Genomic DNA, 25,471 nt, shown 5'->3' on the forward strand with positions numbered 1-25,471 from the left:
AATAATATAGATAGTGCAAAGTATTCACATTGTAATATTAGGCTCGTAAGTTTGAGGATCATGGATTGACCAGATTGGTGTGAATTGCCCCAGGGCCCATGGAACATATGTAGGCCTATACCAATTTTAAGTCCAGACTTTACGAAATGTGCCGCGCTAACAATACGGCCGCCACCGACGATGGACGCCACATCATCGCATAGGCTCACAAGGTGAGCCAAATAAAAAAGAGGTGCCGTTTTAACTGGATACCGTGACATCAACATGATGTTAACCACACATAGCACACTCTGTCACTTTGATGTCTGGAGGGCAGGGTTACAGACGGGGACTGACGTCCAAAATGGATGTCCAAATAACATCACTGCACGACCTTGAAAAGAATGATGGAGCAAGCCGACTGTTGATTGACTCCATCACTTACATGAGTCATGAGCTGTGGACATCTCCCATGCAAAATCTTACAGTTATGATACCGTCCGGGTCTACGATCATGCATACAATGATACTGAATACAGGCTTATAGCACATACACTGATTCAGGCTTCTTCATATGCTAAAAAAACAACCTCAAGGCCTGTCCAGATTACCCTTTTTGCATTCATTTGAATCCTTATGTGTTCCAATTCAATTTGTGTAAACTTTGGATATCTTGATATCGAATTCGGGGTAAGAATCAAGAAATAAGAAGAGCTCCCACATGATTTCTTTGTTTGACTTGAAAATTCAAACCTACTGGTTCCTGTCTGAGGTGTAATGCATCATGGGATAGGTCAGGTGATAAGACCACATGATAGAATTGCATAACATAATAGCAATTTGCATAATGCCAGCAAATGCCAGCTTTTTCCAACAATTGTCAGAAACATCGAATTTGAAATTTCCAGCTAATTCCAGCTCTGACAATCTCATAGTAAAGTGACAGAGATTTCCAGCGCTGGAACTTTTACGAAAAGTAAAGTTCCAGAAAATGCCAAGAATTTCCACCCCATGGATAAAGTTCCAGTTTTTGTCAGCTTTTGCCAGCTATAACTTTTCGATGAAACTCTCTAAATTCAAAGTGTCAGCTTATTCCAGCCAAGAGCTGGAAATTCCAGCTATTTCCAACAAAATCCACCTGAGGTAAAATTCATTTCGCAGGGGGATCCAATATTTTTATGTACCCCTGACTGTCAAGTACATGTATCAGTATTTCAGTATTTGAGCATTTGGTGATAGTTTGCATGCAATTATCTCTACATCCTTTAAAGAAAATACAGATGCAAATCGTTAAGAATATTCCTGAACCAAATGTGGCTGTTATCAGAGTTCTTCATGAAATTTGTCTCAGGTTTGAGTTCAGCAAAGAATATACGAAGCCACAAGAAAATGACAGTTGTATTTCTGGTTGAATTTAATGATAACTGATGCATGTAGGTAGCAGCTTATCAAAATGAATTTGAATTAAGTTTGAAATCCTGGCAGCAAATTTCCATAAAGAACTCTTTGTTGCTATTTGTAATGAATCATTGTATTGCATGCACTTTCCCAGGTTATTTAACTATGAAAAAATAAACTGATGTAACTCAGCAAGTAACTCACTCTGACTTCTTCCTATTTATACAAAAACAGAATGACTTCAATGAAAACGGAACAAGCCAAAATAGTGAAATGTACAAGTATTATAAGTAGAGAAGCAAAAAATGGTTCAATATTAGGTTGAAACTATAAGGTTTGTGTCTGTGTGTGAATGTCTACAGTAGTGCTTGGGGGCTTATCTCTAATCCATAATTGTCTTAATCCATGATAGAGGCAGTTATACATATGAAGTTTCCAGTTCACAACACACCAATCCTTTTGATTCTTGATTGCGACACTTGTGTGATGTTGATGGGTGACATGATGATCAATGCTTTTTCTGGCGAGAAAGATCAATCTATTGTTCGCCCCAAGGTGTGAAGGACAGAAAATACCAAAGACTACAATGCCGACAAAAACATCAGTTTACAATGTACACTTTCACATTCCACAATAAAAATAGACATTTCAACAAGTGGCTTGAGATGACTTCTATACTTTGCCAATATACATGTGCTTGTGTCATTTTTGGTGTTGTGTTTGAGAGAAAGGGGGCGTTACCTTGTCTTGTAAGCGGAGATTGCCGTATTGATTATCAATATCCACATCAAATCTCACAGTACTTGTCTGTGGAGTTAGCATAAATAGGAAAGGGTTAAAAGAGAAATTAGAACATGAATCTACAGCTTAATGGACTTGCGGGGATAAAAAACACCTGGAGATATGGAGAAGCTGAACTTAATGGATAACAGTGATGTGAAATTGAAAGGTAAAATCCAATATGCAAAAAAGGAAAAAAAAATCTTTTAATCTTGTTTTATGATAAAAGCACGAAAGCAGGCAGACTATTTACACATAATACAAGAATAAGTTGTAATTACTTTTAAAAAGCAAGGGTTTAGGCGGGGTGGTAATGATACTTTGAGTTTCAGGAAAGGAAACACGAGTACACCAACAGGTTTTGCAGACACAACATTTTTAAGCTTGCTGTGATGTATATAAATAATGGAGAAAGTCAGAAAGAAGCAACCTTAGTGGGAAACATGGATTGGTGGAGCATGAGCAACGAGCGACAATACTCAGTCAGATGGAGTGACGATGGACAACACGAAAGGTTTAGATATGAACTCACAGTATAGACGTAACTTGGCTTTTGTTGAGAAGATGAGAAAGAGTGGATTGGGTTAGAGAAAAGGTCACAAACTCAACGGTTTAAAAAAAGTAATACACTTCTTGAGATAGAAACGATATAAGAACTCCAATGATAAGATATTAGAACGTATCTTTGGCACAGGTGCAAGCATCAGGACACAGACACAGGTTGTACATTGCCACATGGGAATTCGGTTAGTTATAAGTCAGACATTTATAATTTTCAATCCACCAACTTAAAACAGAACTAGAAGGCAACCAATGGTTCTTACCTTTCCTCTTGGTCTCCTACCCCGCCATCCTTTACCCACATCAACATCCCCCTTCATGGCCAACTCTGCAGCGGAGATATTCGCAAGATTTGCACCTTTAAGGCCAAGATTTTCAGCTTGATTCTGAAAGGTAGACGATATCAATAAGACATCATACTGAAAGGACACCTATTATTAATGAAAGTGTACCATCCTGGCTACAGACCATTGGCCTAAAACGCGATCGCCGGGATCATCAATGAGCTGAACAGCTCTGAACCGTTTGACAACCAAGGCTACCGCACCCTAGTTATCCAAGTTGACCAGTACAGGCACTTACGTCCCAGAAATTCTTGAAGTGTTCCTCCAGTTGGGGTTTGATGTGATGCAAGACATCCTTGAGAGTAGGAGACTTGGGACGGTCCTTCTCAGAGTTGAGTCTGTGTTCTATCTTGTCTGTCAATGAAATGCTTTTCTTGCTCCCTTTATCAAGGTGCGATCTGAAAACAACAAGATAATTGCGCGTCAAGATGAGGACCTGTTTGATCTTTGGTTCATATTGTTCTCTACAAATGACTACTGATTTGGCCTGAAGTAATCACAATTCATTTGATCAACCAAAAGAGTCAGATAGGTCAAAGATATTTAACCTACTTATAAATGAAACCTGCTTGTACATCCTTCTTCTGTTTTGTCCCTGTCCCTGAGATTCCCTGGTACGCCAAGATCTCGTTGTAGGTATTCAGCATATTCACCACATCTTTGCCATCAGGTTGATCAAAACAATTCTTCTTGAAGATAGTCATCAGACTGAAATCGTAAGAAAGTGAAGAGCATAAAACGTATGATTTGATGAATCTTCCATCTTCAGTCATAGGGCCTATAAAGTCCATCTTCAGTCATAAGGCCTATAAAGTCCATCTTCAGTCATAGGGCCTATAAAGAACATGGTTTAAAATGGATTTTGAGTAACTGTAGAGTTTGATGATACAACATGTAGGACTCTTACGCTTTATTCTGAGCAGCCTCAGCGAACGTTGGTGGCTTGACCTCCTTATGCTCTGGTGTGATGCTCTGACCATGTCTCCTTGACCCTCCAGACATCAACATCCCTCCCGGGGATATGTTGTCTAAGGCTGAGTCACCGCGACCTTCACCTTCCTCCCCCGGGGTCTCACCATCCTGGTTCTCTGCCGATGCCTCTCCTTCCTGAAATAAAAACACCAAAGATGACCAACGGCAATCTTTTTTTTGTGTTTTTCCCCACAGCACTTCATGCTGTAGAGGCATCCAAAGTCATAAAGGGCCCATTATAAAGCAAACAGTTATTATGACATCCGTGATGTGGTTTTAGTAGCAACAATTCTTTCTTATGTTGAGTGTGTATTGATGTTTTGTTGATGTAAAGCACTTGATATAAATAACCTTCCTTCATCATGTAGATTTCAACATTGACATACTGTCATGGTTGTGTTCATGGGATGTTGACAAAGTCGTTGTACAATGGTAGTGGATAGTTTGAAGTGTTGTATGTGATAGATGAAAATGTAAGCAATCAACACGAATATCAGGAACAATAAAAAATCTCACATCGAGAGAGCTAAAAACAACACAGAACTCCAACAGAAATGATTTTACTTAGCCAGCTAGGGGGGGTGGGGGGGACAAACAAAACTGTAATGATATCCAATGTCAGCTGGGGGGGGGCAACAATGTTTAAACATTGATCAAATTGAAAATTGAAAATAATCAAACTGAAAACCATTCATAGTGAATATTTCAAAATACATGCAATATGATTTTCAGATAATAAATATGTGGTCAAACGCTCAAAATGTGTGTTATGTGGTGCCACAAATGGATATGTGGCCAAAAACTCAAAATTCATGATATGTGGCCTTACACTCAAAATATATAACATGTGGCTGAAGACTCAAAACTCAATTCAAGATAGTGACACAAAGCTCAAACAAGTACTAAATCCATGAGAAATCTCACTGTTAATTGTCTCATAAGCCTTGCACCTGTCGGGGACATAGCCAACATGGCCATGTCTTCAAAGTCCAGATCAAATGAGACACGCTGAAAGGAACAGGTATGCAGGGTCAGCAGAGAATTAAAAGGGTAGGAGGTGTCATTAGGTTAGCGTTAGGATGTCAAAAGTGGCCCAGGGCAACTGTCAACGACGTCTCTGCCTTAGACAATCCTCCCTTAGGACGAGATTAGGATTGAATATCAAGAGGGTATCGAAGTATATTTGACTCTGCAATGAGAGGATTTGAATGATGATCTTGTTGACCCAAGGTGGGACTAACACTCGTTCTGTTTACACACAAGAGAAAAGATTATGGATGAGCCACAAAACTGTCCGAAAGGACAACTCAAATTGTCAGATCACATTAAACTAGGTGGTCGGGGCAGAACTAAGTTTAGTTTCTGGTGTTTTATGCTACAAGTATGATATAGGATGTTCACACGATCAGCTATCAGTTATCAAGTTAGACGTCTACTGTCATTGTGCATAACTTGGGGAGGGTGTGGGAAGATGAGAAAACTACTAAACTACTAAAAGTAATAAGTATGTGTCCGGCGTGAAGTCAGCGCTACAACATCTGAAAATGTCAAAGATATCAGTGAGTAGTCATATGACTTGTAAGCTGGTGCTAGGAGACCTGTACACCTGGCAAAGGGATCCCAAAGCGCTCCATGTCCAGTAAGCTGTTAGAGTCAAAAGCGGGATCTGTACTGCTAGCAAGGCTTGTGCTTGAAGAATATAGAGATGACATTACTCTGCCTCGCTCGTAAACTTTCATGCCACGCTTTGGTCGCATTTTCTGGAATGCTTTGATGGGTTTTTCTATAGGCACGCTTTCTTTCCTCTGGGAAAGCTCAGTCAGGGCAGAGCTCTTAGACAGACTTTCCCTCTTGCCCTTCCCCTTGGCAAGGCTCTGCCGTCTCCCGGAGCCTCTCGGTAAGCTGCCTTTCCTCACTGACGCGATACTGCCTCTCTTTCCATAACGCTGAAATTAAATTGCTCAGGTATCACATGACAGAAACAAAATTGTTAACATTTAAGTGCACTCCTTATAAAATGTGGATGAAATCAAAAATTAACTCAGATGATATCACTATTGCCACTGAGAAGTATAAATATCAACAGTAAAACGGAACCAATAACTAACATCAATGATATACCACACAAGGGGAATACATTTTGAGAAAGAAATTGATTTCGGCTACAGAACTAAACTAGGATTGCGTGACTGTTGCAGGGTTTTCAAAGATTTAGAGGTGAGATGAGAAACAATCCGTGCTCTGAATGTGAAAGCTTTAATGATAACACCTCGTAATTTGTTTTAGTAAAGCATCCTTGCACCTCTTTATGATTAAAGGCTTTTATAGTGAAAGCTTTTGCCAGTTTCCGGCCTCCACTAGTCGTGAACCAGTTAATAGATCCTTGCTCTCACCATGTGCATTGGAAGTTCACAAGGGAATAGTCTATGGAAGATCTACGTGGTGGACTCAAAAGATGATTGAGAGCATTTCTGTGGTTTTTGGCAATTACGATACATCTTCGATCAGAGTGGGATGAATTGCAATAAGCTAGGCTGTGCATTTGTAAAGAATAAACTTGAATTGCCAAAAGCAAGGTTATATTGACAGAAGCATAAGTAAGTAGAGAAAAGGACCTGAATTAGCTCTGGGTCGTCTTCATCGCTCCAATCCTGTCAACATGAAACATGGTTGCATTAGATCCTGATTGCGATTAAGTGACTTACTCAAGGAGTCAAGGACAAAAAAGATTGATAACAGTTGGGTAACGTTTTCAAATGTTGATGGTTTTTATCAATACAAATTGATCTAATTTACGAGTACTTCTGGTGAATTTCGATGAAATCTTACAATCTGCTCAATCAAGCAAAGTTTAGGCTTAATCAAATGGCTAACTTTCTGTTCACAATGTAAATTGCTGGAAAGGAAAGATAAATGAATGAAAAGGATTAAGATATTAATCTAATTGGCTAGGGTAACACTAAATAAGGTTTGGCCGAGGATCAAGGATCAGTGAAATCTGAAAGGAGAAAGCTATGATGGGAAAATTATCGTCTAATAAAAGAGGAAAGACTAAATGTTGACATAAATTCAAAATCTACAGTACTTGGCTAGATCTAACGTGACATGGGTCTGAAAATGTGAATTTCTACAGATAAGCTGCATTGTAATTAGGTCTTGCTGAAATTATAAGGATTTGTAATATCTGAAACAAAAGAAAGCTAGGATTAGGATCAGGCCTCTGGTGGGTACTACTTGATGGATGAATACAAGAGCTATGGTTCAGGAACATTTCCTTGAATGTCTTGTGACAAGGACCCTTAAGGGGTCAACATGATCCAACACAGAAATTGTAATTACTCAAATCTAGCCCAATAACCTTTCTGAAAAAAATGAGAAACATTTGGTTTAGGACTTCCACTATCATCGAAATCAGGTTTTCCACACTAAATCATCCATAATGCAGTGACACCAAGGCCTGTCTACTGTGTCAATGTGATTAACATAAACATAATATATATGGAAGATTTAATACTTTTGAACTTTCATCTGTTCTGAGGGAACTATTTGTCTGCTCTCTACTGGCCATTTCCTCAGGCTCAGTCACATTAATCTGCGGGACTGTTTGAACAGATATCCTTGGGGTTGGTGAATGTGTTAATACTTTTCGAACTTTTCTGCGTATAATTTTAGGTTTTGGAGGGGGTGGCACATCAGAGTCAAAAAGGTCAGCGTCGGCATCCCACAGGGTTTTCTTCTCTTCTTTTGATTCTTCCTGAAAGGTTATTTAAACAACATATTACAAAGAAAAATGCACATGATTACTCTGGTAAAAGTAAGGTGCTCATTATACCAAAAATATATCAGGACCAATGTATTTTAGATTCACTAGAGTTCATACAAGTGATATAATGATGACACAGAAGTTGAATCAATAATGGATGGAAGAAAAGTTAGCAAATTTTGAACAATCAATCGTCAAAAACATCAATTAAACCAAAGTGTTCAGCAGACGACAAAATGTGGTTTTGATACCATAAATCACATCAATTACCTTTTCTGGATTGTTTTTCTTCATCTTCATCTCCTTCAGCCTCTTCTTGGCTGCCCGGATGGCCTTACGCCGTTCACGTTCCATAATTTTACGCTTTTCTGCCCGGATTTTCTTCAGTTCGGCTTTCCTGACCGAGTCTATACTCTCAGCCAATGAGAGAGAGCGCATCAAGCGTTGGTTAGCTTCCTTTTCTGAAGGCGTTCGTGTCCTGGAGAAGGAAAGAAAACTCCCTCAATGGATCTCAATGTGGAGCCAGACAGTTTATCCTTCCCACAGCCCAGAGCTAGATCCTGACCAACAACAGAAATTGGCAGACATCCCAGATGATGTGGTATTAAGCAGCCAAAAATTGGCAGAAATCACTGACAATCAGTAAAAATCAAAATGTTTTGGTATCAGTCCTACATTAGATCATGTCATTTGTTTGTTAATTAGATGATTGTTAGGCATGACTTCAAATCAACTTAAGATTATCCCTACCTCTTGTAATACGGTCTCCTTACAATGATCTGGTCTCCTTCCACGATGATCTCTATATCATCGGCAGTAGGTGGAGGTGCCATCCCCATGTCACGGTGAGATGTTGAGCATCTGAAACCAAATATAGCTCCATATAATACATGGCATCACAGGAGGGATCAGCATTTTATAAGACCAGGCTTTAAGTCAGGAGGTTCTGGATTGAACTCTCGGAAGAATCACTGCAGCCTTTGAACACAACACCTTGCCCTACACTGCTTCTCTCCACCAAGAAGTATAAAATCTACCCACTTAACCTACAGCAGATCAGCATTTGTGACAAGCGTCTGTCATTGGGCCTGGGCATAGCCAGCAGACATGCTCAGACACTGGCATGGCCCTTCTGCTCAGCCAAATGCATTTCAATAGTGTTAGGTTCTACTCACTCCAAATATTTTCTCACATCCTCCTTCAGGTAACCTATCCATGCAGGTTCAAGAATTTCAGTTGCATGGTTTTTAGCGTCATCGAACAGATCACCAGAGACATAGTCTTTTGCCGTCAGCAGTGTCTGGTGGACCTTGTCTCGGTCCTCTTTCTTTATACCTGTAATAAGAAGAGGTCAAATGGTGTCAATTGTTAAAGAATAAGAGACACCGAGGTCAAGCTTTCTCCTGGGTGGAATGCTGGCCCATCACTAACTATTGTGCTATGACTTCAAACAGTTCTGATGATCAGATTTTGGTTATATCTTATTTGTTTTAAAAGTATTCTTTTTGTGCTTGATTCATAACTTTGTGCATGATACAAGAACACATAGATCCAGTTTTGCTATTCACCACATATTTTTGGATAAACTGCCAAAGCCACTTACCTATAGAATTGACACTTCCTTGTGCTATATACTGATTATAAATATACCAGGCGTTATTGAGCCTTAGAAGACGATCGGCAGTAGCACTCTCCGCCTCACCATACTCGTACACATCTTGCCAGAACAATAAGTTAGACACCAGAGTCTTGTCTTTTAGCTGCTCGAGACTTTTCTGGAGTGCGCCGCCAGCTGCCTTGTCTGTTACTATGGCTTTTATAAGCTTTTCTCGAAGTGGTGAGCTACGGACATAAAAAGCCTTCGGTCACATTCAATTAAACTGATGATTGTAGCTATTCATCTGTACATTCCATTCAATACCATAAGCTTAGACTTTTTCAGTTAGCGTCTACATTACAAGGTTTAAAACTGGACTACTTAGATTAATGATTGTGTCAGATGCCTTGGTGAGAACTGTCTTGACAATGTCAAGTGTCCCTGGTTAGGCTGCACAAGCTTTCCTCTGGCCTAGGCTGCAGAAAGGCATTGAACACATCTGCAGGATATGGTTCAAGGTCTGTTCAAGTCTGCCAGCATAGGTCAGTTATGCCAGTCAGTCTGAATATAATGCAAGTTTGTTTCCTTACCTTGGTGGTGTCCTCAACCTAAGGCACGTCCTCGACTTGGCTGATTTGATCCTATCATCCAGTCTTCTTCCACCCTTTGACACAAAATCCCAGTCCCTTGTTTTGGCAATTTGGAGCACATCATCCGGTCTGACTGGCATTGAGTTGACTAATGAAATTGATGGGAAGAAACCGGACATTCGACTAGCTCCTCGGATGCGATCCAAGAACTCCTGTTCTTGATGACACCTACAGATCAATGAATAACAATTGAGTTTAAAGAGTGGTTGCTTATTCTTGCACTTGAGGTGTCAGATTCATCATCCGAACATCATAGCTTTGATATCCAAGCTGACACATCACTTGTGACCTTGATCAAGTTACTTTACTTTGATTGCCTGGTACTTCGATCCAGACATAAAACTTGGATTCCTTGAACATGGTGCCCACGCCAGGTTAAGAAAAAGATTCCATCCAAGTTTGTAATTGGCCCCTCCTCCATGGAAAAGATGGCGCTACCAGACTGATATACCCAATCAGCAACCATCTGCAGCAGCATAACTTTACAAATGTGTGAATGCCAAGAGAGATAATATAGTGGTAGTCAATGAATGTTCAAAATATCTTATTGATGTCTCACCTAAATCCCTCCATGCGTTCTTTGTGTATGATGAACCTCGGTACCCAGTACGCCCTCAGCCTCCGAAGCACATCATATTGCGTCCGGATAAAGATGGTGTGACTGAGGTTGACATTGCTCGAAGCCTTCATCAACTGTTCCTTTGCGTCGGCGGTGAGGTTCAATCTGTACTTGTCTTTGATGTCTCTGAAAAAAGATCACAAGTTTCTCATTACGTCCGTGCAGAGGCAATAGCATAAAAGCTGTCATTGAAAAACGTGTTAGTTGAATGAGATGCATACCTGAAGAGTTTGTTTCTAGCCGATAAACTCTGGACTTCATCAAAGTCTTGCATACTATCCTTGAAGTATTCACAGTCCAACCAGAAGTTTGTCAGATGGATCCCAGCCGTGTCTGAGAGGAATGAGATGAACTCCTCGATACCTAGATTCTGAAATATTGAAGTGGAACAATCAGTATTAAGCCCTGGCATGAACTGGCCTTGATCATGACTTAATAGTAGATACGCTAGCTAGTGCTGGTTTCCTGTTACCAGGACGTGTTGTCCTTGATATTGAGACCGAGCAGTGACATGGTCATCTTGACACGTCATCTTGGCCAAGACATCACAACCCATGGTGTCGACACAGGGGACGCATGTCGTCGCACAACACCACGCAGACGTCAAGACGCACAGGACAATCAAACGGAAGATACGCAAGGCTGACAGATCGTCATTCACAACGGTATTATCAGCGGACCACAGCAGTCACATCACGTTTTGACCATTGATCATGACTTAAGTCAAGGATTCTTAGCACTTGAACATGACTGGTAGTTATGACAGAACGCTGCGTTTAGGTTAAACTGCCAGCGGTACATCAGGAATTAAAAGCTTTTAAACAACTTTTGCTGCCCTGGCTTTTATCAGAAGACAGGACAACATGATTACAGGGAATGCATGGAGTGTAGACAAAGAAGGCAGAGGGGCTTCAAACAAATGCATCTCCCCACTGTTTTCCACTAAAAGAAGGACAATCGACTGCCAACTTACCGATCCAAGTACACTTTCCTTCATCTCCTGGTACGTCATTTTATGCTTCCCCTCCAACGTCTTCATGTCAGAGTACGTCCTCTCCTCGCTGGCCTCATCCTCGAATGCCACATATACCCGCCCAGTGTCTTCTGGCTCTGCCTCACCAAACATCATGTCGAAGTCTCCGTACATTGGGATCTTCAGGAATTCCTGATAGTTGATTGGGGCAGAATACGCTCTGAAATATATACATTCCATGAAACAGGGACAGTGTGGAAGTATTAATCATTAAAAAAAGTTCATGATCTTACAATAAATGGATGCATTTCTGTCCAAGCAGAATTTGAGTCTAAAATCTTTCTGTACCTTTTCACCTCATCTTTGACATCTTTGAATGTAACAGACGACCCATCAGATGGTTTGTTTGTCTTCTTCTTCTTAATAGAGGCCTTCGACTGTGACTGTAACTTCTCCTTGGTATTCTCCCGTGAGAATGAGACACTCACTGGAACAGAAACCGGACCAATATAAGTGAAAGCTATGGTACTCGTAGAAGGACAACTGCACCAGCATGCTTAATGGGGTAGTCGACTTTTGATAATCTCTGCAGATGGAGCATCGAGGCTTGCACTTAGCACTTTCTGATGACACAATAACGTGAGTGATTTCATTTTCATACCTGGAACGTTTTCATGAATAGACGTGAGAGTGTCATGGCGGGTTGTAAACGTAACATCACGGTTGGTCCCCAAAGCCACACCAGTGTCATTCTGTGTGGCAGTCACCTGAGTTTTGTTCCTGAAATCATCAGATTACAAGGAGTATTATTGCGAAATCAATTAAAATCTAATGGTTCTCTATTCAACTTTTAGATCAGCGCCTACATTATACACTGAATGTTCACAGGAATGAGATTTCGATCAATCTATCAAGTTTGAAGTGCACATAGAGTTTGACTCACAAACATTGTACTCTATCGAACAGGTGGTACAAGACAAACATGCTGATGCAGCACATTCTAAAAAGTGGAAACAATCAAAACAAAAAAATATCAAATTTTTACAAATTTACAATCATCAACAGTGAACACTGACACAAGCATATGAAACAAAACAATCAGTCACAGGGACAACGTCAAATCACAAGGACAAAACAGTTGTGAAATATTTGAGAATCAAGAATTTCATCAGGGTCATGTGATAAAATCAAAGGCTCTTGTCTTTGTGAGGGCACATGCAGTCTGGTGTTGAGTAACCAAATGGTGTCTGGTAACAAATCAATATCTTGTCAACAGCAAGAGGGATATTATTGTATGATAACAGATCATGCTTTAAAATGTCATCATTGACTGTACTCTACCTGATATACCAATCATTAATCTGCTGCTGTTTGTCAGCAGTTTTCGACAGGGATTTCATTAGCATTGAGTTAACTTGGATGGGGGGTAGGGTGAAGCTTGAAGCAATAAAAGATATTGATATGAGCGAGAGAAAATGATCAATCCTTGGACTGACAAAGGTTGCCCTTTTCGAGAGACCAGAGTTAAATTACATATAGAGATGAGATGAAGCCAAATACTGGAAGTGTAGGATGCCCCTGCGAAATTCGACTGGAAATTGTCGGCAAAAGCCGGGAATAAGCATGCAGTTTAATAAGGGCAGCATGATCAGCTAGGTTTGTAGCTATTGCATAATTTATAGAATGATTTGCCCACAGCACGTGTACGGGTCTAATCAAATATTTATAAGGCCAACTGATACCAACTGATACAAAATGGAAGGCATAATGAGTTTATCAACAAGGCTACTCACATCTGGATACGAAGACAGCAAAAAACCATGACAAATCAGCTGATTGAACCCAAAGTCAAATGTACATAACAGGCCAGGCAGCTCAATTAAAACCTGACCTAGAAGGGCCCACAACGCAGAGCAAGGTTTCAATTTTACAAGGTTGCAGGACAGGACGGATGAAGCAAGACACGTAGGCCATACATGTTTACATCTATGTTTCGCATCGGTCTACTATCACCAAATTGAATATCGTCAATCTCATAATCACTCGAACTCCTTTACACAATCTCATCACTTGAGATTCCATTTTCCAAAAATTGTATCGACAGGATGCTTCTCATATATTTAAACTTGCATGGCCTAAGATATGATAATGTACAAAGGACACCTGAGGACGATATCGTATTCAAAACAACTCACCGCATTATCACATCAGAACCAGTGCTTTTGCTTTGTTAAAGAACATTGAATATAAAGACTTTACATTGACTCCTTTTACAGACAGTTTAATAACACTTTACCTCATCAGGAAATGTTCTTCAAAAGACTTTTCAATCGACAATTAGCTATGACTTCAGATACTAATGACACAGTTATCCATAATCAACAATAAAATCAGGTTTGACAGATCATATCCTCAGCATCTACATCTTTTGACGGTAACCGGAAAAACGCCGACCGACCGACCGACCGACCTGCCAACCTACTCATAAGTCAATGTGATATATCCAATCCACGATAGCAGGTCATATGAAATGAAATTGTAAACAAGCGCACGTAAGCTGGTCAAATGACAACAAATGCATGTTGCGCGTTGCAGTTCATGCATTGCATCGGTCGAGACACTCGAGTAGAAAAACTACAGTGCATATACTAGGCCCAAATCATGTTTTTATATCCACCGACCATGTAGACAAAGCATATCTTTAGAGTATCGTTATCAGTTCCTTACCGCGTGGGCTCGTTTTCCCGGTATAATTGACTGGAGATGCTGCTGTCAGACACGTCGGACTCCAGGCACTACACAGGTACATGTGCTATAGAGAAGCGAAAGGGATACTGCATATGACGGTAGGTTGGCAGGTCAGTCGGTCAGTCGGTCGGTCGGTCGGTCGGCGTTTTTCCGGTTACCTCTTTTGACACCTGGCAACCGTACACTAGCATACCAGGCTGGCCCTGAAGCAGGCTCCAATGCCATTGGGAAAAGTTCAGACATAACTGAGACCTCAGCTCAGCATTGGTATTGTCAATCCTGGCATTCATCACCATTATGTTTTGTGTCAATTTATGCAATCATGAATCAATGCGCTTTGTGTGTTTGTCCTACCTTGATGCGTTACGTAGCGTCTTCTTGCGACTAGCACCAGTGTGGGTGGTGGAAGGATTCTTCTCCGGACTGATCGTACTCCTGGAGGTGCGTGCATCTGATGTCGTGGTCACTTCCGATGGGCTCATATGGATAACTGAAGTAAAAGGTTCAAAAAGTGACCATGATTGATAATTCATGTTGAATATTTGTATGTATTGGTAGAGTTGTGAGTTACAAGAGAATTAACGATGGCCCCGAGAAACAATATATACAAACATCTTCCACTGTGTCAAAACAAAATCTACAATAGTAGATTCAACCCCTCTCCACAGAATTTACAAACAGCCGTCTCTAAAGGTTATAACTCTTCATTGACAGCAGATCAAACGAAAGGGAAAACAGACTCACCTCGCCTCATTGGTGGCAAACTGAGTGCCCGGCTCCCTGGCCGATTATACCGGTACAACTCTGACCTTTGTAGGTCGCCCCACATGTAATTCTCATCGTCATAATCACCGTCCTCATTAGCACTGTTATCAGCCGAGTTACTCAGGCTCGAGACGTAACTCTCCGTCTGACGGCTGTAGCCACGCAGCAGTCGACTGCTGCCTCCACCAGCGGAGTAACGATCATCTAACGGTCGCAAGAGAAGTTTGCATAGCTTCATTTCTCGAAAGAGACGGGTTCTGTAATAAATTGAGACATGGTAAGGTCACATAAGACACATATTTCATCTGTAGTTTGATGCTTAGACGTGAGGATGAACACGAACAATCGATTTGATGATCTGAGGATACTCAGTGCCATGAACTGCAGAAATAATCTGTCTCTTCTCCATTAGTCCAATGTTGAAAATGGCTGGCATTTATGACAATATAATTCCTCTTCTAGGCAACTTTGATGACCAATTAGTCCAATAAACTGCCATATACACGAAATTATGAGTTCATGTCCATACAAGACCACCCTGCAGCTTTAAAAAGGTAATGAAATAAGTGGCTAACTGCTCATCTGACTAGAGGAATAGCAATACCTGAGAAAGAGAGGCAGACGTTCCCTCTTGGCCCAATCCAGCTGCCTTTCTCTCTCATCATCCGTAGCACCATAGGGAGGGGAGTCTGAGCCTGAGCTGGTGACGCTGAAGTTTGAGCCTGGCACCTCTCGGAACGTCCCCGTGAGGCGGTCATACTTCAATGGTTGTGGAAAGGTCTACAAAGATAGAAGGAATGGGTCTATACTGTGGAAGGTGTAATCATACCCTGGAAAGATCCATGTTCAGGTGCAACATCATTCCTTCACGTCATGGGAATGTAAAACTGTGGAGCTGCAATGTATAGCATCATCCACATATTTATAGGCCTACTAATGTAAGTCAGTAGAAATCATGTTGTTTAGTTCTTATTGGCAATTATCACCTTGTTCTTAAACATAATGGGCAGAAGTCATACTGCCACCATTGAGGATAATACATGAAATTAAACAGGCTAATCTGTACCTTAGGTTGAAATTATTTGTGTTACTAACAAGCCTATTTCATGTTGACCAGCACAGGGTGGCACTTTAGCATTAAACTTACAACTGGCACATGTACTCCACCATCAAGATTTACTGGTACTCTTCAAGAATGCCCCTCATAATAAAGTGAACCAAAACAAGAAATATCAACATCGCTTCAGGTTAGGACATTCTTATTTGCCTGCGAAATTGTAGCAGTTGACCACCAAGCCGCAAAATAAAGTATCGAATAACATTCGCCAAAATGGTTCGCAGGTCTACCTGACCAAGCTTTGGGCCTGTACCTCGAACAAAGGCCTCATAATCTTCGGACAATTGTATCAAAATAGGCCTTTACCACTTGCAAACAATCATGAAATCTTGGGTAGATTTACAATCCAAATAACCCATAACAAGGAGGTTATGTACATTAGCTACTCGGCACCAAGTCCACCAAATTTGAGAGTTGTTTTTATAGGGGCAGGGTCATTTGCTCCGTGATCTTTTGATCCAATTTTATGCTAAGGTAGCAATGCCTATTAGTTTGGCTTTGTGAAGGAGCTCCTAAATTATGCCTAGTTGTGAAAAGGTCATAGGAAATGTACTCTCGTTGTTTCTTAAGTAAAACTAAAAGAATCTGCTTGAGGACTCAGCCGTGAGGTTTGAACCCACGAATGTCAACACGGTAGTGTCTTGGACTGCCTAAACCAGACAGCACACCACAGTACCCACAGCAGCAAGTCCAAATGAGTCATACTTGATGGGATGTGTAGCACTCACCGGTAACTCCAGAAAAGCATTGAAATAATCCAAGAAGAGCTCATCGTAAGCCAAAAGGTCCTCAAGGTTCTCACCGCTGATTTCGATGCCTGAAGAAGACAGAAGACATTAGATGGGCGTTGTGAGATATATTTGAAATATTGTGTTGTATTTGAATTTTTCAGAACTGCATGCCATATACACCCATGATTGAAGCTTCACTCACTTCATGTTTAATCATCATGCAATTCAAACCGCATAGGAATTTGAATTCAACTCAATAGTTAATGATGTCAACTTCAATAGTTTTCGAGGACACAATTTGATGTAGTGAATTCAAGGGCTGATGTATTGTAATTTCAAGTAATTTCAAGTAAATACACATTGTTACACTAGTATTTTTAAGGAGGTCCAATTTAGATCTGATATCAATTGATTTGGAAATATAAAGAGTTATGAAAACAAACAACATATAGATTATCAAAAAGGAACACAATAATTCATCAGAAAATCACACATATCAATCACAAACATAAATCAAAACACTTCACAAATCAATCTTACAATATAAAAGGTGAATTTCAATCATACTAACCCTCTGTATCCATCTGGAATCAACAACTCTCACAAATACTGTAACTCACGAACAGATTGACTCGTAGTGTTTATCATATACCCGCAATGATTTTGATCAGAAACAGCAAAATTTTCAGCTGGTTTAGGCTATCCATGAGTTATTGAGTTGGCCAGTGGATCCTATGATACCATATGGTATCAATTCACTATTGCCAAACAAAAGCATCAAATTAATCCAAGTGCAGCGATATCCTTTATGTCTTAAGGCAGTAGTACTTGGGAGTTTTATTGGTCAAATACACTTCCCTTTAAAAAGATAGTGCAAGCTTGCCGTATTTGGTAATTAAAACTTTAGAAATATCCAATCCAAATGAAACTGAAAGAGATATTCTGAAGTTGTAATCTTGGTCTGAAAAAAGTGTCCAGACAATACTAAAAATAAATCAGTCTTTAACCCACATTCCTATCCAGATAAAGACCAATTTGGAATGATCTCCTGAAAAAAGAGATCCAACCATTCAAATGAAAATAATTCCAGAAGATTAAAGTGAGAAATCTCTGTGTCGTTCGTTTGCTCCAAATGGGCCTACCACAAATCTCCCAATGGCACGGATCAAGACTGTCCGAAGGAACAAATCGTTTAGTTCACATATCATTGACCACTGTGTCTTCTCAACATAAATGTGTTTGTTGAACACTTATAAGCCAATGGCATAAAGTCTTATATGATCATGCTCAAGCCTCAATCTGGATAATCGACAGCTTTAGGCCCACTTACAAACATATTATTCAGTACCATATTAGTTCCCTTTCTTGACCAATGCTGCCATGGGGCAGTATAAGATAGGGACACAGATCTGGCAAGCTTTCCACATCAGCGTTCTTCTAGGAATAGGCAGTTATTTTCCACCAAGTAAATTTGCACATTGATTTGTAACTGAGTAATTAGTGTGGTTTCAATAGAAACGAAGAAATGTTAATCACTCTCTCAATTACCCATACGACCGACATTGCTGCAAGATGAATTATTGGCGCACATATTCCACTTCATCAGAAGTAACGATTAGCTTAATTTTTTCGTTAGTCATGTCATAGCATGCACTGATGGACATATCACTTAAAACTTGATGCATGATAGGAATGATTATAGAAATGATTATGGTATTGTGGGTACACACTGTACAAGGATTTGTAAATTGCCAATTGAGCAGGGATGATTAATCCACAGAAAAGGTTCATGAGAGGATCATGACTTGGGAATATCTGGGACAAACATTTCAAAAACACAACAGTGAAATATCAATCCAACACAACACAAACCAAACCAAGAGAAGTGCTGAAAGTAACCGTGCCATGCAAAGGGTGTCCGGCATAAACTGATAAACTTGGCGTGGAACCATTACCATAGTCTCCTTGTTCAGATTTCTTGGCCGAGCAAGAACGGCTCCTTGAGTCACCTGGATTTGTGAATGTTGAAAAAGGTGACAATAAGACCTAGAGGACAGTGACACCCCATAGAATACAAAACTTAGCAATTCGGCACTGCAGCCTTCCAAGTCCATTCAGTGATTCTTAGCTCAGATTATGAGCTTACATGACGTCATTGGACATAGATGACAGGTACCAGTGCTGTTGTATTTTATAGTTTTCTTTTAAATACTTCCTTCGAACTAGACACCAGACAAAAGTGAAAGACTGAAGTGATAAGGCCTTTATAGTAATGTGATAACAAACTGCTACTTTAAGAAAAAATACTTCATTACGGACACAGACCCACGGCTATAGAGAAAGCACTAAACATGCTCATTCAAAAACTTATTAAGTGGTGGACATACCTTTCATTTTGTGTCCGTCTTACTCTTGTTTCCTATGAGAGAAAAGCCTTAATTTCGCAATCCAAGAACCATTCTCATGTGGTTCACCTGAAAAACAAGGAGATTTATTATTATTTAACTGGTCTACCACGTCACTGCAGTAGACCGGTATTCCAGTCCGACATCCGACTATGCAGGCTCCAGTGCGGTACACCAAAATAGCAGTCCTGATGATGTCATGACACAATGTACAATTAAACATTACGAAATGCAGATGTTACATTATTGCCAATAATGAGGCAAGAAAACGCTTGTCAACTGATCAACATTGGGGGACAAGCCGACCAAATAAAGTCTTAAAACTTAAGACGTTAATAGAAAAAAATACTCCAATTGTCTCAGCCAATCCATGTCGATGGTTCATTCGACTAGACCAAATATCAATAAAATACTGGCATAAATAACCAGCGCATTATATCTTTCTCATAAAAACCGAAAGCTGCACTAGGCCTATTATACTCACTAGCTTGACTATGGGTAGGGCAGGCCTACATATTCATACATGTACATTCAACAACTTGCAATATCATTGTAGTTTGCTGACAACATCCTGAAGAGAAGCAGCTGGCAAATGACATGCGCCTAAAGGTATACATTGTTGCCCATCTACATGACAGCAGAATCAGAAATGTCAGATTTGGCAGGTTTACCCCATAAAAAGCTTTGAAAAATGACCTACACAGTTTTTTTCGAGCTTTATTTGAAAGACTACAACAGCTAAATCCAACAAATATTGGTAACGTGCATTAATTCACTACCAAATGCCCATAATTAGACCATTTAGAGGAGCATTAGTAGTTGTTGCTAAGTGGTGTCCGCCATGTTGTTTATAGTTGACAGCAAGATTGGCTCTTACATCAACCCCCGCCCCGCCGCAATTTCTCACTATAAGAAACCTACGGTGGCTAGAAAGTGTCATCATAATTTTTTTCCGGCATATTTGTTTTTCTGAATTAATATTATTTTTTCAGACAGAGTACGCATAGTGAAGGGGCATGGTACATCCAGCAAAGACTTGGTACACTCTCTGGCAACATGGCGAGCTGTGCCAATGAGACAGTAGTGCACCGTATCTATTCTGGATGAGCCCTCCCCTTCATAACTCGCCATGTTGCCAGAGAGTGTACTAAGTCTTTGCTGGATGTGCCATGCCCCTTCACTATGCGTACTCTGTCTGATCTAGATGTGTACTCTCCCAACGTGGTGCACCATGTTCCTACAGGGTGGCCTAATAGAACAGCCACGCATAAGAACATCGACAATATGTCTATTGTTTGACAAGGCAGCAGTCTTATACTACACATGGCAAAGTTCTGGTCTCCATCCTGACAGGAGGCAAATGTGGACCTTTTCCAAGCATCCCTGATATCTAACGGTATAGGCGGTCAAAGTAGCCCTTTGTGTGTCGCAACCCACCAGGGAGTCAACGAGGACATACCCACTGTCACAACCATGATCCACTCCAAGCTGTTATCATTACAACTGACAAATCACAACCACTGAAGTATAAATCAAGTTGTGTTTAAATACGACTATCACAACCGAAGCTCCTGTACCTCTTATCTTCAGTTCTAAAAGACAAGGACTGTCAGTGTCACAATCTTGTGGATACTGTGTCTCATGTCTCCTTTGTTATGAAAGACAAAAGACTGTCCTCATCTTGGGAGTAACTGTGTCCCTTGTAAAAACCAATTCCATGAAAGGTACAAACAGGCGGAGAAAAAACGATATCTTTGAGTATAATTGATACATTTTATTACCAAAGACGACAAAATAATATATTATGAAATTTACAGCATAGTTCTAGCACAATAATTATTGCAAAATAAATTGTGGATTTCAAAATGATTTAAAACATATTTTCTCAAACAATCTGCAACTATCAATTTGTTCTGAAGAAAAAGGTCCCAGTTTTCTTGAAGTCTTTTGTCCAGCTTACACACCCTAAGAATGAGTTAGGCTAACATAGGCTACCATAACACATGACAAATGTACTAATAGAACCTATGAATGTAGTGCTCAACCAGTAAATTATCATTATGTTACCTTTTTTGACCCAAGGTGAAGGTTTAATCAGTGTCAGTAAAAGGTAAAATGCAACACAACTTCTGCAAATACAGAGCCGACATACACTTATGTGGACAGCAAATTTCACCCCAATATTTATATACAGTTTCACCCTAAATACGTAGAATGAGAAAATGTCTCGAGCAATACAATTATCTGAAGTATAACCTTACTAAAAAACAACCCTGTGCAAGCCTGGAAACAATGTTGTTATTGGTACAAGACACCTCGCTGATCGCTGTCAAATCACAATTTTGTGCCAGGCAATGACCTTGACCACCCCCCTATTTTCCGGCTTGCTGTGACTGACATTTGCTGTGTTCACTTGAGTTCTGTCCTAATAGTTGAAGTCAATTTGCCCTGAATTTCGAATAAATGAAGCTCATTATTTTTTTGTGTTTTCGAAGGTCGAGTCCTCATTGTGTCTCCATCCTCTTTGAGATATATGCAGTGACTAGTCTGTAACAACTGTTCACTTTTGTATCATGACCGGGTATATCCATACACGCAGAAAAAACCTCTAGCATCAGTGATCCCTTATAAATGTAGTAAATCTATCGGAAGAACTTTAACTTTTCTAGCAGCCATTCCTCTGTTAAATCTTCCGTGCTTCTTATTTCAAAAACCTGAAGATGAAATAGCAAATACGTAGATGCAATACATGTAGACAGGTAGTAGCCAAGTGGAATTATAGTTCAATGCTGGACAAAGCTCCAAAAGGACCACGAGCAAGGCCAAGATGGAAAACAGCTTATGACAGTTCAGAGGCTCTTCCAGCTGGTTTTCCACCGTTCTACATTTGAGTCAACTACCGTCTATTCTAACCGAGCATCTTTTCCACTCTCTCAGTCACACCTTTTTCTCTCAGCAACCACAGTTTTCCTCTTGTGGAATTGAATATTAAACAACTCAATTGGAGCTTCACCATTTAACAGCCCACAACTTAATAGCCAATTCAGGGTCAGGACTGCACAGTCCCCATGCTCTACCTGTTCAGGCAAATTGCCCATCAATTTCAACATCACACATTACATTCCCTACAGTATAACACTTAGACTTTTACTATCACTGCTTACAGTACAATAAGTTTCAGTGACAACGAACACCTCTTAGCCTCACCTTCGACACTTCAGTTTCCTTCACCAAATTCAGTTTTGAACCAGAGTACATCATCTGCATCTCAGGCTTACATCCTGAAAGAAAGAATAATGGGGCTTGTGAACAGAAGTGGGTGTACATGTGAGTCAATCTAGGTCTATACACTAATGTAGATTGACATACAGAGCTGATTGATAGCAGAAAGAATATAGAAACGACCCATTCTCTGCATTGTAAGAGGAGCTGTGAAGAAAAAAACTGAACAAAATTGAAAAATAATCATTGAAAAGATGTCGTGCAGAAATTTGGCTTACCGGTACATCCAATGTGGGACCTACACTTGTATGATTATTTCAACAAAAATAACTGAAAATCAGGAAGCTACTTCATCTCAGAGGGGTCTCATTCATGGGATTATCTACATCAGTCTTACCTGATGGACTGATGAATATAAATATAAATGGATAGGATATCCTTCCATCATCGTGTTTATACTCGTAGCTGAGAAAGACATAACTTGGTCTGTGAGATGGTAGTTCGTTCTGCAGTTCCTCTATACTTGTATCCTAGAACACAACAAAACACCTTCATTTTCAAATAATGCAATTGGAAATTTGGAGTTGAGCCCATATTCATTCGACCTTCACCCAGAGTAAATCAATGTCTCTCCCGAGTAATCTGTTAATCCTCAGACAATTACCAGTACACTATAGTCTTGCCTCGAAGAAAGTGTATCATATCTCAACCATTTTAAGATAATATATGCTTTTGATGGCTTAATTGCACAGAGTAAGCTGAATTTTGCTCCATGAAATACTAGCAAAAGAAAGGCTTCTCACCTCATATTCCTCATCAAGTACTATTTGACGACTTTCTAAATCAACCTTCACTGCAAAAGAAAAGAGAGCATAGGGAGTCTATTACACAGTTTTATTACAACCACATCAAGTTGCAATGCCTGACAAGAGAATACAAGCCTTAATAATGGCTGTTGTCAAGTGTTCTATCCAAGTACACTTGATAGAAACTAAAAGTTTCAATAACTATTAACAAATCAAGAATGAGATGTCCTTGGCAATGGATCTGAGCCAGACTTAACAGTAAATAAGAAGGTACATTTTCACCACCCAAGAAAATGTAAAAAGTAGGCTGAATCGCATGCTGTGCGAAACTGAAGATGACCTTGCTACTGGTACCTATATCAAAGAACTTCCGTCCTATAATAATTATTTCCTCTTGGCAATACTCAATTTACTTACACACAACTGCATTATTTGTTTTAGATTTTGAAATTTTCAGCTTTTTTATCCGCTCTGTCACCTCTGCTGACACACCACATATTACCAAGTTTTGAGCCTGAAATTTAGAAAGTCAATCAAAACAATGAGAGTACATGATGGAGCACCGATTCAATATTGATTACATTAAACATAAAATGTTCTTTAAAATACAACCATGATTCCATTCTACAGAATTCCAAATTTAAATTATTTTCTTGGGGAGACCCCTCCCTGTTTGATGCCGAGATGCATGGACATCACATCTACGGCTCTCCAATGTTATAATGCTCTGTGGGGAGGCTCAAAGACCCTCTCCCCGCTGCGACTCTAGGCTTGGATCCCCCTGGCATCTGCATCCGTGCCTGTATTTAGTGTATGTCACGTATTGTATGTACCGTAGGGCTACAAAAAATTACTTCCTAACCAGAGTTAATAAGGAAATAAGGAAAATCCTCTTAGCCTTGGCCTTGGGTCCAAAAATTGGATTCAAGAAAAACCAATCTTTGAGGAAGCAGCCCACATCTAGATCTAGTCACCACATGATCTAAGCTTTTGCTTTGAGTTTTTAAACTGGTTTTTACTTTAAATTTATTTTTGGTAGGCCTATGTGAAGATAGCCAAGATGAAGATGAAGACCCCAATGTTAAACGGCTAATCATCGAGTTTGTGGCATTTTAATGATTATATGAACCAAGTCACATCAGTCACACTCACAGAGTGAGTCAGAGTGGCAGTGCAGCGAGTGTGACATCATGTATTATGATAAAACCACTAGTACAGGTTGTATAGCCGACTATTGCTATTGTAAATACTACGTGCAGTTAAGGCCGCGCCGTGAGTGATCCATAATCAAATTTACCATTTCAATTTAAGTTTTTATGAGCCGTAAACAGAGTATTTATTGCAGGAAATGGAGAGAAAATTATGAACTTGATCCTCCCACTTATTTCCTGGTAACGTCACGTAATATACTATCGCCACAATTTACATTCTATCGCCATTTATGTCATGACGCTAATTCCCAATAAAAGGTGGCGACAGAGTCCCGACAACGTGGCGATATTATGTTCTCTGGTGTTAGATAACATTTTTGATACGATGTAATGAAACATTTGTAAACACTTTCCGTAAATAAGCCAAGTATTTTTTTAAATTATACATTATTTATCGACAACTTCTATGAAGTAATTTAAATATATTGAAGTCGTTGAAAGCTAAATAAACCATTAATACCGCCGAGGTGGCACTACACAGTGGGGACGGGGTCCGTTTTGCCCCCCCCCCCCCGAGAAATGTAGTTATTAAGACGCAGACTGTTTTCATGTTCATAAGTGGGTCCAACCTGTTCCAAATCATCAAACCATCAGATCTCCAAGTCAACGATGTGAATTATTTGCTGCAGAATTTGAAAAGAAATCGGTCCAGTATTTTTCACAGTTTGCATGGATCAAGTGTCTGGCAGCTTTTTCGAGGATTGTATTTTCGCGGTTCGCCATTTTGTTCTTGGTCATGTTTGTATACACTAGAAACGGTGCGGTACGTGCATAGGATTGCATTGCACGATCTTTGACATGTAAAGTTCCAAACAGGATAGGATGCTTAT

The 25,471-nt window shown here is 39.9% G+C and overlaps 2 protein-coding genes across 16 annotated transcripts in view; both read right to left on the bottom strand.

Annotated features, from left to right (window-relative positions):
• Positions 1-20,238, bottom strand: part of LOC135485317 (uncharacterized) — a 28,764-nt gene extending 8,526 nt beyond the window's left edge. For 6 of the 15 annotated variants that reach the window (XM_064767195.1, XM_064767190.1, XM_064767188.1 and 3 more), the window contains exons 1-26: positions 20,103-20,238; positions 19,385-19,471; positions 18,953-19,006; positions 16,995-17,083; positions 15,754-15,929; positions 15,129-15,406; positions 14,739-14,874; positions 13,832-13,861; positions 12,298-12,416; positions 11,985-12,123; positions 11,637-11,856; positions 10,885-11,033; positions 10,604-10,789; positions 9,985-10,212; positions 9,401-9,639; positions 8,973-9,132; positions 8,548-8,658; positions 8,068-8,275; positions 7,549-7,788; positions 6,650-6,685; positions 5,750-5,980; positions 3,970-4,169; positions 3,615-3,770; positions 3,301-3,460; positions 2,982-3,104; positions 2,119-2,184 (exon numbers count right to left, since the gene is read on the bottom strand). In XM_064767195.1, coding sequence (XP_064623265.1) covers positions 2,119-2,184; positions 2,982-3,104; positions 3,301-3,460; positions 3,615-3,770; positions 3,970-4,169; positions 5,750-5,980; positions 6,650-6,685; positions 7,549-7,788; positions 8,068-8,275; positions 8,548-8,658; positions 8,973-9,132; positions 9,401-9,639; positions 9,985-10,212; positions 10,604-10,789; positions 10,885-11,033; positions 11,637-11,856; positions 11,985-12,123; positions 12,298-12,416; positions 13,832-13,861; positions 14,739-14,874; positions 15,129-15,406; positions 15,754-15,929; positions 16,995-17,083; positions 18,953-19,006; positions 19,385-19,391 — 3,741 coding nt within the window. In that variant the 5' untranslated portion in view covers positions 19,392-19,471; positions 20,103-20,238. Of the gene's footprint in view, positions 1-2,118; positions 2,185-2,689; positions 2,708-2,981; positions 3,105-3,300; positions 3,461-3,614; positions 3,771-3,969; positions 4,170-5,749; positions 5,981-6,649; positions 6,686-7,548; positions 7,789-8,067; positions 8,276-8,547; positions 8,659-8,972; positions 9,133-9,400; positions 9,640-9,984; positions 10,213-10,603; positions 10,790-10,884; positions 11,034-11,636; positions 11,857-11,984; positions 12,124-12,297; positions 12,417-12,977; positions 13,272-13,831; positions 13,862-14,738; positions 14,875-15,128; positions 15,407-15,753; positions 15,930-16,994; positions 17,084-18,952; positions 19,007-19,384; positions 19,472-20,102 lie in introns of those variants that run through there. The other 9 variants (XM_064767198.1, XM_064767192.1, XM_064767199.1 and 6 more) reach the window with 7 other exon arrangements.
• A 923-nt stretch (positions 20,239-21,161) lies between these two features.
• On the bottom strand, positions 21,162-24,882 carry LOC135484702 (glia maturation factor beta-like). Its single transcript, XM_064766344.1, has 6 exons — positions 24,728-24,882; positions 23,848-23,944; positions 23,428-23,477; positions 23,022-23,154; positions 22,610-22,683; positions 21,162-22,116 (listed from the first exon to the last, which is right to left on the bottom strand). Exons 1-6 carry the CDS (start codon positions 24,728-24,730, stop codon positions 22,045-22,047), a joined length of 429 nt encoding a protein of 142 aa, XP_064622414.1. The 5' UTR covers positions 24,731-24,882; the 3' UTR covers positions 21,162-22,044.
• Between the last annotated feature and the right edge of the window lie 589 nt (positions 24,883-25,471).

The sequence above is a fragment of the Lineus longissimus genome, chromosome 3 (assembly GCF_910592395.1).
Source record: "Lineus longissimus chromosome 3, tnLinLong1.2, whole genome shotgun sequence".
NCBI classification, from domain to species: Eukaryota; Metazoa; Nemertea; class Pilidiophora; order Heteronemertea; family Lineidae; genus Lineus; species Lineus longissimus.

Excerpts from the sequence above, each read along its gene's own strand:
- LOC135484702 (XM_064766344.1), bottom strand. Across the intron at positions 23,478-23,847 it reads AACAAATAATGCAGTTGTGT|TGAAGGTTGATTTAGAAAGT; the intron begins GTAAGTAAATTG and ends TTTCTTTTGCAG. Across the intron at positions 22,117-22,609 it reads AGGAAACTGAAGTGTCGAAG|GTTTTTGAAATAAGAAGCAC; the intron begins GTGAGGCTAAGA and ends TTTCATCTTCAG.